This window comes from Maylandia zebra, linkage group LG2 (genome assembly GCF_041146795.1).
Source record: "Maylandia zebra isolate NMK-2024a linkage group LG2, Mzebra_GT3a, whole genome shotgun sequence".
NCBI lineage: Eukaryota > Metazoa > Chordata > Actinopteri > Cichliformes > Cichlidae > Maylandia > Maylandia zebra.
Genome location: NC_135168.1, coordinates 42,171,940 through 42,187,475, shown reverse-complemented (window position 1 = coordinate 42,187,475; position 15,536 = coordinate 42,171,940). Strand labels below are relative to the sequence as shown.

General features: G+C 39.6%; 1 protein-coding gene across 1 annotated transcript; it reads right to left on the bottom strand.

Annotated features, from left to right (window-relative positions):
- Positions 1-229: 229 nt before the first annotated feature.
- Positions 230-15,421, bottom strand: LOC101469903 (E3 ubiquitin-protein ligase RNF38). Its single transcript, XM_024804978.2, has 12 exons — positions 14,008-15,421; positions 9,416-9,468; positions 9,044-9,225; positions 7,955-8,396; positions 7,105-7,245; positions 5,112-5,300; positions 4,332-4,493; positions 4,114-4,214; positions 3,071-3,149; positions 2,848-2,969; positions 2,311-2,410; positions 230-1,154 (listed from the first exon to the last, which is right to left on the bottom strand). The coding sequence occupies exons 1-12, from the start codon at positions 14,291-14,293 to the stop codon at positions 1,092-1,094; spliced, it is 1,920 nt and encodes a 639-aa protein (XP_024660746.2). The 5' UTR covers positions 14,294-15,421; the 3' UTR covers positions 230-1,091.
- Positions 15,422-15,536: the final 115 nt, after the last annotated feature.

The window sequence follows — 15,536 nt, the reverse complement described above, 5'->3', positions numbered from 1 at the left end:
AGTAATATATATATATATATATATATATATATATATATATATATATATATATATATATATATATATATATATATATATATATATATATATATATATATATATATATATATATAGAGAGAGAGAGAGAGAGCAAGTTTTTTTATATATATATATTTAACATGTGCCACTGCAAAGTCACAGACAAAATTATTTTTGCCAAGAAAAAAAAGGAAAAGAAAAATATATGTGCTTAATTTCAAAGTAGTGCTGTGAAGCTTTTAATGAAAGATGAACAAAATCGGAATGATGAGGTAACTGCAAGGAAGGAAAATAACCATTAATAATAGCTGAATAATAATAACCATAATAACAATAACAACAATAATAATATTAATAATATTAATAATAATAATAATAATAATAATAATAAACTGAACAAATAAGCAACCAAGAACTATAGTGGCAGCATGGACCCTTAGTGTCAAACTAGAGAAAAGGTTTAAGTCTATAACATACATACACACATAGTATGCATACAGACAGTGCATAAGCATACAAACAGGAAGTAAAGTCAGTCACTCATGAGAGCAAAAAGCTCTCACATGTTGTTTACTTTTCTCAACAGAAAACTCAGACATGCTTCAGGAGATGTTTAAAAAAAAAAACAAAACAAAAAAAAAAAACCACTCACACTCTCTCTCTCTCTCACACACACACACACGGCCCTGCATTACAAAATGGGCCCAGCAACAGTTGCACAGGTGTGGTGCATGCACGTGTACGCACCCGCACGCGCACACACAAACACACACTACAGCGGGAGATACTGGAGGACTTCTGTGCATTTGCATGGTAGAAAAGTGCGAGAGGAAGTCATCCCATGAAAATGACATTACATGTACGAGGGGATGCAACATTTTGGCAAAGAATGAAAAGAAAACAGGAAGAGAGAGTGCTGCACAAACATATAAGATTATGGTCACAAATATATAAGGTTGTGGTGTGAGAGTGTGTGTGTGTGCGCGTATGTGTGTGTGTGAGAGAGAGAGAGAGAGCAGGCAGTGCTGAACATGTCTGACAGACATTAAGGAGTGTCTGGCTCCCTCGTGTGGTCACTCCGAGTCTCTCTGGACCTCTGAGGCATCCGCTCGACAAATGGGGCACGTCCTGTTGGCCTGAGGGAGAAAACAGCAAATTAGGTTTGAGAGATGGTCCTTATATTCAGTCAGGATACTGATTTCATGTTCCCACACTTAGATATTTTATTTTTTAATCAATATGCAACCCTTTTAACCCAATTTACACTGAGGCTTTGTAGAGTGCAGCGTGTGTCTAAATCATAAGACTAGTATGATCAACAAGAACTTGGTGTTCAAGAGCCTCATTTAGCATTTCCAGTGGGAAATCACGTGTTTATGAAATCTTCAGCACCTTCTGACTGTAGTATCCTGGGGTTAGTGCGAGTTCACAGATTTCAGTAAATCAGATGAGATGAATTTAGAAACATTTCAACACACTTGGACTGAGACTTGCTTCTGCTATTTATCAGATCTCTTGAAGAGTGAGATTCTCACTAGAATCCTATAATTAAGAGGTGTCTGTGTATCTTAATACATGTGTGCTTGGACTGATTAGGTTTGTGCCTTTCAGCAACTTCCAAAAAGTTTTCCAGGTATGTTATGTAACACTTTGCTGGGTGACTTCTGCCCTGTTCACACATGGTCATGAATGATGTTATTACATTTAGAAAGCTCTAATTTACACTTGACATTAGAATCCATCACCACATGTGTCTCAAGTGACAACCTGTGAGCGTCTCTCACTTTCCTGCTTCATTTGCAAAAAAAAGAAAAATGTGTGCCACTTCTCTCTGCAGAGACCAAAGTGATGCAATTTTCAATACTAGTTTGCCAGAAATTAATGTTAGAAGAAGAAATCACAACAATATTAGACTCTGTTTATTCTTTGATACATTCCTGGCAAACCAGATCACCCAAGGTGTTTAACACACTCATAAACTGTCTTTATCATTTACAAACATTAAAAGGCACTGTGTATCTCATTTGAGAGCCAATGAGCGCACTATTATGCTTGCACAGAGGTCATCAATGAGCAGGGCAGTCTTTCATAATGAGGCCATAATTTGAGTCCTGTCTTGAGAGGACTCAAATTTACACTTGGAGTGAGCACTTATTTTGATGTTAATGCCATGTGTGAACAGTGATGTGAATCTGTTGCCAAACAATGCGCAATAAGCCTTGGCTAACTGTAAATATGTGTGTGTAACAGAGATCAGCATAAGCTGGTGGGCTTCATGCTGGACACACGTACCCTCAGCCACTTGTCGACGCACTTTCCGTGGAACTCATGACTGCAGGGCAAAACTCTAAGCAGTTGACGCGACTCAAAATCACTCATACATACCACACACCTGCAATGAGATAGCTATTAACACACAAATTACAGCAAAAGAAGAGACCTTTTTGACACTTTCTAAATGACAGACAGTGCATTCAGGCAGATTTAGTTAGGCCAGTAACTTAGGGTATCTGTGGAAATTATTTTGAAAAAGGTCACTTGGATGTACGCTTTACTAAAAAATATGCACATTTTGAATGTGAACATATTTCTCATGGTATCCAACCCCATTAGAGAGAGTTTATGGGTGATATTAGTGTGTTAAGCCCTCAGAAGCTTTCAAAACTATAAATATGCTAAATAAAATGTACAAAGACAGTCTGTTATCGATAAAAGTCCACAATGAGATTCTCAACCCTGAGTAGCTGAAAAAAATAAATAAATAAAAAAATAATTAGGATAATTGTCCATTATTAGCAAGTACATAGTTTCTAAAAGGGAAGTACTCACAGTGTTTGCTCAGACTGATGGTTATTTGGATTAAATCGATAAGAAGGAAGCTGTTCTATGTCTCCCTTGGTCAGTCCCCGGAGTTTAGCCTCTCCCAGGCGCTCAGCAAGGTTCAGCAGAGCCTGTGGGAGAAAACATCAGCGACAGTAGAATTAGAGTCTCTCCCCCACCCTGCACACCAGGAAATGCAAAACCAAAATGCTAAAGAATGGCAAGAACAAACCTCATAATTTTCCACTTCACCATCATCGACATCCAGCTCTAGACTGATTGCAGGACCTGGCTGGACTGGCAGCATTGATCTACAGAAGAGCGATTTAACACAAACCAAAACATTAATAACATAGTAGTTAATTCAGCTCTTGAATCATCACAATACAAAGTTACTTTTTGTACTTCACATTGCAATAAAGTTATGTTTTGTTGTCACTGCTTGGCTGTATAGTACAAAATAATGAAAATTAAGTCAAGGTGGCTCACAAACAGTCAAATCCAGGAGTGGAAATTGAAAAGTACCTGTAAAAATGACAAATATCATCTTGACCTTAAACACAGTTTGGATGAAGACTCATTAGGGGATCAGTAAAATCTAACCAATAGCCTGCACTGCAGTCATTGTATTCTTTGTTTAAATAAATAAACTCTGTATTAGTTCCTTAGCCTCAAGGGGATTTTCAATGACCATGCTCAAGTCTTAATGGCTGCATCTCATATCTCGACTTTATTAATTTGTTTTTATTTTGTCGGTGTGGACAAGATTTGTTCTTCGGTTCTTTTAAACACGCAGCAAAATTAACATATTTATCAATAACACACTAATAAATATTCACATTCCAGCAATAAATATCAGGTAAATTAAAAAGAATGAGCCGATTTAAAAGTCCTTTAAGTCTGCAGCTGTCCACCGGTAATGACTGAAACACATACAGTAAGAAAGAGGGAAGTCATCAGTTTTATGTGGTTGTAGGTAAGTAGCATAACAGCAGTGGCTGCAGTGACTCCAGACATGGTCACAAAAGTATAGGAAGACTTGGACTATCATGTGGACATATGCTGTCTGTCTGGAGGGGGACGCACTGAGGTTTTGAACAAAATTTTATATTCAGCCATGTATTTTAAAATTTACCACAAGCTTCTATGTCCATTACTTCAAAAACAATATAATCTTTTGAAATCAGATTATTCTTTCTGATACACTCTGGATATTTGTCTAAAGATAATTTAAAAAAAATCATTCTAAGTGAATTTATTCCCCGTTCTACTTACAGGAAGTAAGGCAAGAGGCTGGGGTGGTAAGGCGAAGGTGGCAGCTGCTGGGAGCGGTACCGTCGCCCTGGGAGACGGCGAGGAATGAAGTTTGGATAGGACTAGGTGGAGAGATACAACAAATACAAGTCAGATGATTTGCACAGCATTACATTTTTTTATATAACACTTCAGTGGGATGAAATAAACATATTTTATAAATTATTGTAAATGCTCACCACTCCAAAGAATTCCTGTGGCAGGGGGTCATGGGACAGGAAGTGGAGTTGTGTGGAGTGTGGGGTGAGTGCAGGGTGGGTGGCAGGAGGATAGTGAAGCCCAGCACCCAAAGACAGATGCTCACCAAGCAGCTCAACATCATTCTCTATCCTCTGTAACGGCTGAGGAGATCAAGGACAAAATGTTAAAATTCAAAACATATAGGTGATATTGCCCAGGATTTTTCCTGTTATTACAGCATAAGAAGCAACTTAACAACTTAATAAATTTAATTAAAGAGTCTGAATGGGATTAAGAAAGAAAGTTTCAACCTTTGAAATACAAGTGTTTACAAAAGGGATAAAGAAAAGAAATAACTGAATTCAGAAAGAAAAAAAAAAACCAATTGAATTATCTCTGAAATCGTTTTTTAATCAGTTAATTGGCAGCTGCTTTAACATGTAGCCAATGCAAATGAAATAAAGTTTTAGATTAAAGCTGTGCAAAGACAAAATGTGCACAAAAGAGCTGTCAATACCACAGTTTCAGTACATATACTCATTTGTTGCCAAAACTCAAGAGTACCACAAACTGCTTCAACTCTAGTGTTTAAAATATGCATCACCCATTTAGCTTGAACTTCGTAAGACGTTTTTATAAAGTTTACAGTTTTTGAAATTCCAGGAGGAACTTTGAAAGCTTCCCAGAAAGATCTCGACTGACTAACTACTAGCTTAAATTAAAACACCTAATACAAAAGCTGTATTTGATACCAAGTTATCAAAAGGTTTCCCACTCACCGAACGGGCCTGCTGTGCTGGATATGGTCCAAACTGTCCAGGCTGAGGCAAATGAGGTGGATGGTGGGAAAGATGTGTGGGGGTATGGGTGAGATGAGGTGGAGGGAGCAGGAAGGCCGGATCACTGGACAACAGTGATGGGAATGGGTAGGGCATCGGTAAGTGCTGTACAGAACAAGTCTGAAGGACCTAGCAGAAACACACAAAAGTTTCACTTGTTAAAGTATGTTACAAAAAAGGATTTCTTAAATAAATAGATAAATAAAAATAACAGAAGAAGATTAAGTAACATTTAACAGACATGATTTGAATTCATGTCGATAAAATGCTTATTTACACCTATAACTACTTTAATTCCAAAACAAAAAATGAAATACAGCCCTGTGAAAAAGTAAGTACACTTTTGCCACTTCCAAATTAGGCAGTGACGTAGATGCCAGCTGGTGCTAATCAAATGCACTAGATTAAATGAAGATCAACAAATTATGATCGGCTCTTTAAAAGCAGAAGTTTTGGCTGTTTGTTGGTTAATTAGAAAAGGAAAGAACAAGCATGGGTTGCCAAGAGAAAGACTCTCTAAAAAACACATCTGAACAAACTACAACACTTCTGAAGAGCATAGATTTTTTTGTGTTCAAATCATGCATGCATAAAATGTATTCATAAATTGATAATACTTTTGTATGCTTTTGTTCATACTTCACGGAAAAATTCAGAAACCCCTCTGACCATGCGTGGGATCAAAACTACTATCCTTTTTTTCGCACTATAAGACGCACTTAAAGTCCTTTAATTTTCTCAAAAATCGACAGGGCGCCTTATGTATGAATTCTGGTTCTGCTTACTGACCTCGAACCGATTTTATGTGATACACAACGCTCAAAAATCTGTCAAAAAATGTTTTAGTACGACTCTGGTAAGCTACGAAGCCACACCACTTGATGGATTGTCGGAGCATTACGACTACCGTAGTCAGGAGTCCCAAAGTCAAACGAACACTGCGACATCAGTAAGAGTTAAAAACTGTCTAAATTCTTTCATCTTTAATAAAACGGTCAGCGTTAACAATGAAGTTTAATATCCAGGCATCCATGAAAACAGAATGTATTAAATTTAATGGAGTTAGAAGCGAGCTCGCTAGTTTCCGCCTAAACATGATATACCATGTTCTGACTGAGAGATTTCTGAAATAATTAAAATGTACAGCTCTGCTTTCACTTCCAATATAAATAAAAACATGAAACTAAACAGCAGTGACTCAATAAACATGAGGGTTCCGGATGGTTGGAGACAAATGCAATAGCATGGCAGGATGCTGTAAAGGGACCAAACTTCAGGCAGGAGAACAACTGAGAAAATCCATCCACAATACGAGGTTAGTCATTAATATACAACAACATGGGAATAGAGCAGCAGCGAGAGAATTCAACATTAATGAATCAATGGTACGGAAAAGAGGAAGCAAGAAGAATGAGTTGAGTAAAGTTTGAGTTATCTGACCGTTTTGTTTTGCCTAATGCACCTTATAATCCGGTGCGCCTTATGGTCCGAAAAATACGGTACTATTTATTTTATTTTTTTTTTTTTTTTATTACCTCCTTCAGGTAATTATTTGCAGTTTTCCCAGAACATCAGCCACAAAATTCTCAGAATTGCCATAAAAATAACTTGCATGTAAAGAAAACAAAATACTAAAGAGAAAGGCCATCTTTTCTCTAGACTTTATCCTTTTAACAAACATATTCTTCATTTAATATAATCTTTTTTATCTTTTCTTTTTCTTGTAGCCAAACTTTTTTTTAAATTAGTATTATTTTCTACCTTGAGTCTCGGATGAAATTATATTCAGCTCAGATATTCAGTTTAGCAGTTTCTCCCTTAAGAAACTGTCACTATTCTCCCCATTTCACCATAAGGTTAAAAAAAACAAAAAACAACAACAACAAAAAACAGAAAATCACCAAAAAACGTGCAAAAAAGCAAAAACACTCACGGGAGGAGGGACGCTGCACACAGGATAGTGTTGACCACTGAAGACCACAGAGCATGCTGGGATCTGCTGTGGGGCAGAGCGAGGTGGCAGGCCAGGTGGCGCTCCCGGTGGTGTCACAGGATACGAGACTGGAGCCGAACCCTAAATATGGAGATCAGCAGAAAAAAAAAGGTCTGCCACTTTATGGCTGTAAATTTTAATTAAAAGCTGGATAGCTGGAGTTAGCAGACTTAATCCACATTGTCCGAGTTGTAAATAACAAATTTTAAAACTTCATGGATCACTGCTAACACCACAGATTTATACTTGTTGTGGAGCACAAATCAAGCAGATGATAACCCTGAGGTCTGCATTTCCCTGCAGCTGAAAACTCGTTATTCCATTTTTTTCTTTTTTGTGTTATCATTAAATCCATTGTTCATTATGTTTTCTTTTCTAGAGACAAGTTCAAAATGCTTACTTTAAGACTGCTGGATATGTGCATTAAAATATATGTATTGATTTATGTAAAGATTATGTATGCATGCATGTAGAGATGAATAAAACACAAACAAGCCAGATATATTAACAGACAACCCTGCATTAACCTTTTACCTGTATGATCAAAACAAAATTATATTACTAATTAGTCTCCATCTACAGCCATAAATAAGTTTTTACACCCACGAGTGATAGGCTTTCATTTTCACATTGACTTGTTTGCATCTTAGAGTGTTATTTGCACCCATCTCTCAATCTTAAGCAGAGTTAAAAAACAAAAGGAGACAAAAGCACAGAAAATGATTCAGTTAACAGGAATTCAATTATTTTTCTTTCCTAAAACAGGTTACATCATCTGCTTTGAACCCACCTGCTCATGAAGATCCAACACCACACTGCTTTGTTGCTGGGAAGGGTGGGCGTGTGGGTGCTGTGGATGAGCTGCAGGGTGCAGAAGCCTGGGAGAAAGGTTTGGAGACTGGTGAAGAGGCCTCGGGGAGGGATTTGGAGGATGGTACCCAGGGCGTTCTTCAGGCCCGGGCCCTGCCCCAGGCCCTCGGGGAAGCTGCTGGTTATAGGGTGGGTAGCCCTGTGGAGGAGCCGGATGGCGGTAGTTTTCATCCTGATGGCCAGGTGAAGGGCCGTTATGGGAGTGCAGGTGGTGGTGGTGGTGATGATGATGGTGGGCATTGGGGTGATGGTGGTGATTGTTGTTGCTGTTGTAGTGGTGATGGTTGTTGTTGTTGTGGGAGTGGTGGTGGTGGTGTCGGGTCAGACGGTCTCTCCGGCCACGCTGACGTCTCATTGGAGGGCTGAGGTGGAAGAAAGAAGGAAAAACTAAAGAAGAGGCAGAAGGAGTTATGTTGACATTTGCATCATGAAAGACACCTGATAAGCCACCTATGGCAACATGACTAAAACTTTAATTCCTAATCATTTAACCAAACAAGAGTCAAAACCACTCAACAGGCAGATTAGTATTCAAGTTATTAAGCTTTCTGAAATGGAATTTTTCATTCAGATATTCAAATCAATTCTAACATTCAGACAAACAGCCAAATACACTATAACAAGTGAAAATTCACAAATGCATGCAGATTGCAATGCATCAGAGCAAATTGCTGTGTATCTGATACCTTAATACATTCAAGTATTTTGTTTTTGTAACCTCAATAGACCTTCCTGATTTAACACATCTGATTAATTTAATTATACTAGAAAATATGAGAAGACAATACTAAAATTTATTCCAGTCACATAGAACACAGACACTAATATGCCACAAAATATAAGTTGCCAGCTGCAAACTAATAAAACTGAGCATAATAAATATTAATACAGACAAATTCAAAGATACTATTGCAAGATCTCCAATCTGTCATAAGTCATTACATTTACAGGCTGAAAAATTAAATTTATTAATGAAGTCTGTTTGTATGCATTTGTGTCAGACACAAACCTGCGACGGTTTCGAAGGGGTGTGTGGCATCGCTCTGGCATGTAGTGAGGGTGTGGTCTGCGACTCGGCGGCAGCTCCCAGGGGCGAATGGGAGAGGAAGGAGTTGAGGGTGGGGCGGAGTTTAAATCTAACATGGACTGCTGGGAAAGACGCTGCCTTTTTGGGCTTGGGCTGTCTTCCATCTGGACACAGAGGTGAGGGAGGAGAGGAAACCACAAATGTTCGGTTAGAGGGGAAAAAAAAAAAAAAAAAAAAAAAAGTGAGAACAATAAGGGAGAGGATGAATAAGAAAGAGAGCACAATGAAATACAAATTCTATTTAAACCAGAAAAAGAGCAAGGAAAACAGGCGGTGGTCATGTTTCATACTTACTTTGTCCCGATCCTCGCTGCACACGTTATCTGAATGAAAATGTAGCACTCCTCCTGCCGGCCGCACAGATTAAAAAAAAAAAAAAAAAAAAAAAAATATCATAATCAGATAAGACAGGACTGAGGAAAACATCACAAGACACATGGACATTTGCAAGCCAAGCAGACAAAAATACACCACCCGCAACACACAAACATACACAGGTAACTGGCTGCCTCTGGCATTTTATTTTCCTTTTCTTGCCTAAACATTTCTACAGACTTCACACCACAAAGTCCAACGTAGAAAACAAAAATGTGACATTTTGTTACACAACCAGAAAAGTGCTTTGCCCTCCCATAGGGTTTGTCTTCTAAACAAACTTAAATTCTCTGCTTTAAATGAGCAGACAAGAAAGCGAGTCATCTCTGGAAGATGTCACCCTGGACGTCTCCTCGCTAGCTGTCACAGCCAAGTCACTCCCTCTGATCTTACATGAAAAGCCCGCACGCGCACACACACACGCGCGCACACACACACGCGCGCACACACACACGCGCGCACACACACACGCGCGCACACACACACGCGCGCACACACACGCGCGCACACACACGTATGTATAACACGCCAGAGCAACTTTTTGATTTTTAAAATGTGACCTACTTCAAATGCAAATAACTACTTTACCCACTTTTGTAGCATAAAGAAGGAAAATTATTGATAATGAAGATAAGGAAAATAACTAACATAAAAAGCGATAATAGGTGCTATTCCTATCATGCAATAGTTCCAAACATTTCCTGAATTCAGCTTCTCAAATGTGAAGATATGCATTTATCCTGCAATCTAAAGAGATCTTTTGGCAAATTATGATGGACATGCTCATTACTACTTTTTTTTTTTGCATTTCACAATACATTTAACAACTGAACCCCCTAGCATTAGCCCATAAACTGGAGTGACCCTATACCTGCTGACTATCCCCTTCACGTACAAAGTATTAGCAAGAATCTTGGCTTCAAATGTCATGTTGACCCACTTTTAGTGTGCTAAAGATTTTCTAAGCAGGTTAGTCAAGCACTATCAGGTTTGCAATGACAGCTTTGTTTCTGATAAAGAATCTATTTTATAAGATCAACAGAGCATCACTAAAAGGGATTGAAATTAGTATGTGCCCCCCGCCCAAAAAACCTAAAACTAAAAATAACATTGCTGAATAAACCACTAATGCTATAAACGTAATCTCAGAAAAACACAGTGCTCTCCTATCTGTTTATCTAACAGTCCACATGTGCAGTCTGGAAGCAACATGTGCATGCAGACCTTTCAGCAGCTTAAGAAGGATGTCCTTGAACTTGGCTGACAAGAGTTTCCTCTAAGCAGTTCCCCAAAAAACCTTTAATCACCAAAAAGAGGAGGGGGGGGGACTCCTCCCCTCATGCTTTTCTGTTTCTTCCTCTGTAAACCTCTCTCATCCAGACAGCCCTTTCTGCCTCCTCAGAAACAACAGATCTGAAGGCAGCCCCCTACCCCTTTCTTGTCTTTGCGACGCCACTCCAGAGCCATGTGAAGTCTGCCGATAGTGACAGCTCAAAGATGCCCTGCTAGTGGCTGCGGAGAACAGAGGGACGGGTGATTGAGTGTCTAGCCAACATTTGGGCCAGTACATTGGCTTACATGTTTATTCATCAAACCATCCCTTTTTCTTTAGACCTCATAGGGTTCTGGGCCTCAGATGGCCATGCAGTTTATGCAGAATTAGGCCGGTATATGCTGATTCATCCCGGGAAGCTAGGAGAGGGGATGGTGAGTCTGACTGGACAGGTTCTGTTGGTGTGTAGATGCGACCTTGCTTCCCTTTGAGCATGGCTGCTGATGGGAGACTGACACCATTTCTTTTACAACAGACAATTGAGTCGAGCAGGGTAGTGAACTCAGAGCATCAGCTGTCATCAAGAAGCAATTTGTTCATGCTCTTTAGCTGAAGTTCAAAAACTTCAAGTATCATGTGGGAGAGACAGGATGTAATCAGAGAACCACTCGATTTACAAATAGAATCTGCAGATGAAGATGTGTAAATATGTAACTACAATGTCAGCCAGCTATTACAGCTATACCAAGTGATGACATTGCTTGAAAATGGAAGAGAAAAAAATAGGAGGAGAAAATAACAGAGGTAAGGCAGTTAGATACATTTTTAACAACCCCAAATCCAACCCTGTCACATTCTGCATAAAGTGATGCCAAGAGGCGTAATACAGTGACATGTACAAACAAGACCTGGCAAACAAAAAAAATCTGTGATGCACTTAAATATACACAGTGTTGCTTTGCTTACACACAGAGAACATTTTACACACAAACCCCTGCCACAAAGGATGAGGCATGTGCAGCTGCTAAGAGGAATAAGAAGACAGCTCACACAGATGGGAAATATAGTGCTGAAGTCATTCACACAAACCCTACTTTGGTCTGTCAATTTGGGAAGCGTGTGTTTCTGTGAGAGTCTGTCTATGTGGCTCATTTTGGCTGTTTGGCAACAGTTTCTTCTATTACGACATGGCACCATTAAAAGCCTGCTTTCATTCATTCCCTGCACTTTTGTTTGCCTTTGAGGGAAGCCAGTCTAGTTTTACAGAGGGCTTCCAGTCACTTTTCACTGGAAACTTGCTGAACACTAAAGAGTGGTGCCAGTGGTGAGATAATAAACAAAAAGAGGCTCATGTGCAATCTCAAATGTTATTTTCTTTTATGAGAGTTTCATTCACTTTTTCCTCTTCTGTTTACATTTTTTTCTGTTGTCTCGTTGACGAGTTTGGGTTTGGTAAAGAAACACCGCTAACTGAATAAACCTTTGATGGAAACCGGACAGTACAATTAGATTTGATGTGAGAAAGTGATGAAACAAACAATGAGCCCACACAACTGCACTCAGCAACATCAATCTTTACTTGTTAATGGCTAAATACAGTAAAGAAAGACATATTTGACTAATCTGAGACAATATCAAGCTTTACTCAGGGTAAAATGCAAGTTGAAGAGTATAATGCTTAAGGATGAAACAAGGAAAACTGTATAATGCCAGCCTGCACCACAGCACTGAAACTAAAAATAAATCACTATCGAGAAAAGGACAAGCCTTGTTTCAAGGCTCCAACTGCTCTATTAATCAGACTCCTCTCATACATGTCTTGCAGAAACTGAATAAGAGCATGTGGGATGTCTTAACCAGTGGGCTCATGCATTTGTCTCTGATCTGATAAATGAAATTGCACTGCTGCTCTATAGCGAACACGATTACAGTCTGAAGAACTTAAAGATTTGTTTTATTCAATGTCAAAAGCAATTCAACTTTATCGCTAAATATCTCTATCTAGATAACAGTAATCTGAATGTTTTTGGTGTTACTTTCCTTATACTGTTTAACTGCATTCATACGAGTAACACAATGTGATCTGGAGGCCTTAAGCACAACTGTGCTTGGATTAGCCTTAGGAAAAATCTGCAGTGTGAAATGTCTACTAATAGCCAAGATCATTTGCATTCTGAGAATAAAGCCAGACAATGACATACAAGGAAAAGTTTGTGACCTATTTGCACTCTATTTCTAGAGATGTGTGAACAATGCACACTCCAAGACACACTGCAATAAGAGATAACCCGTTTCCTTGATCCTTAACATGCATTTTACATTTTTTTTGTATTTCTGTAAAGATTAATAAAAGCAATTCTACAAGTTTAACCTTTGTATTTTTCAAAAAAACAACAACAACAACAACAACAACATGCTCCCTGCCAATTTTAAATATACTTTTCCCCAAATGTGAAAAAAGTCAAATATCGTTAGCTTCATAGCATAATTGCCTAAGTCATTTGACTAAGTCAATGACTTAGGCACTTATGCTATGAAGCTAACGATATGCTTATTCAAACATCAATCATTAACCGTTACTTGGATGATAAAACTAAGACATATAAAAGTCATAGTCTTCCAGTTAAGCTACAAATAAGTTTATACAGGGAGAAGTTGCAGGCCAATAGAATAATATTATTTTTGATTTATCTGCAGTGCTTAGTTTCTACTGTGGGCAGGGCAAGTTGAATTCTGGAAATAAAGTCAGCTCAGGAGGTAGAGTAGGTCACCTACTAATCGGAAGGTTGGGGGTTTGGCAAGATAGTTTGGCAAGTTGGGCAAGATACTAACCAGAAGCTGAATGTCAGATAAAAAGCACTTAAGCCTAGAAACAAGTGTTTGTGTGAATGGGGCATGTTGAATACAGTGCTTTGAGTGCTCAGAGAGAGCAGAAAAGCGTTACATAAGAACCAGTCCATTTTCCAATGACATACAAGACAAAGTTTGTGAACTTGGTTTTCCCTATTTACATGAGTAAACGCTGACCAAACCTCTAAAGAAAAGAGACTGCTGCCTACCGAGCAGCGACCCATGGCTGGCCTTTCAAGCAACAGCTGGCAGTGAAAACACCAAGCCTTTTAAGCTGCTAGTGATGAGGCTGCATCCCTCAGAGGAGGGATCCATCCTGTGTTAGTATGTAATGTAGATGCAATGCATCTAGCCGGGCTGCAGGCCCCGACTACTTAACCCTGCTTACCGGCTCCGGGATGCCTGTGAGCTCCGTGTGAAGAGTGGCGCTGCGCCCCTGCGGACAGGTAGCTCCCCTGGGTGTGCTGCTGCTGGTTCTCGGGGTAGCTACGACCTCCGTGGTGCGGCGCCCAGCTAGAGTTGCTCTGCTGCGGGTAGTTCACCCCTCCGCCGCTGGCGCTCATCAAGCCCCCGTTACCGATCGCGTTAGCGCCGCCGTTGCTTCCAACGCTGCCGTTCATGGCGAAATGAAAGAAGCCAGACCGAGACCGCGAACGAGTCCTCGGGGGGTCCATGGCTAGAAAAGGACGACGGCGGTGGTGGATGTAATGTGACGTACGGGCAGGTGCCTCGCTCTTTAGACCGCTTTTCCGTCTCTCTCTCTCTACCCGCCCAGTTACCTCTGACGATCACCTGCTACTGCGAGTGTTTTCTGAGGCATTTAAAGCTATTGTTTTAATGAGATGAGACACCTGAAGGCAGCAGGTTCAGGGAAGCACAGCCCTCGTATGTCGCACAAGCACCATCTGCATCGACTCCATCCACTTTCTCCTTTTTGCTATCGGTGCCGCTCAACTTAACGAAAAACCGCTTATTATTTTCTTAAACCATAAGGATTCAAAATTAATACAGCTGCATACAGTACAACAAAATTATGTTTTAACTCTCCGTTATCGTCAGTGCTGTCCTCATTACTAGAACGGTTTAATCATTTTCTGCGTCTCTTTTGTGTTTTCACAGTCAACAGTCAGGCTTTCCCCACATTAAATAAAAGTATTTTATAAGCACTGGTCGCACAGAATTAAGTCTTATATCAGTGAAACCATTGCCGAGACTTATGCTGAGGAACAACTGAAAATAATAGCCAGCTCTGTGCCACCAAAAAGCCAGCTAAATAAAACACTTCGATCCGACAACACAAAACATAAGCAAGATGGCTAGCTGTAAAGCATTAGCGAACTAAAAACAAAACACAAAAAACGGCCGCCCGGTAGTTGCTTGCAAAATAAAGTTATTAGCATAAGTTTTTCAATAAATTAGAAGTAAACCACAGCGGCTTGCCTACAGTAAACAGAAAAGTTACACCCCTCTGCGTTTGCTAACTATACCTACTCGTTCATTAGCATAAATTCGATTTTCCAGCTAGCCCAAGGCTAACAGGAAGCGGGGTCTAGAGGGGAAAACAAGTCCAACAGTGCCGACATTACGAGCTAGCGAGCGTCGTTCCGTGTCAATGTCAGGCTGGTCGGTGAGCAAAGCTAAATAGCGAATATCCTATCTACATGAAAAAGCGAACAGCTACCTCGTCCGTGAACTGAGGTGGACAGTATATGTCTAATTTAAATCCCCTCTCGCATTCGCTATCGAGTGTTTTCTCTGGTCAGCGGGGAGTGTAGTGGAGATCAATCAATGGGAGGTTCGCATCGCTGTCAAGTCATCATCAATCGATAGCAGAACGACATTTTGCTAAATTGCTTTCTACTTTTCATATAAAATTATACAAAGTCGCTAGAAAGGAAAAGTGAAAAGTGACGAGAG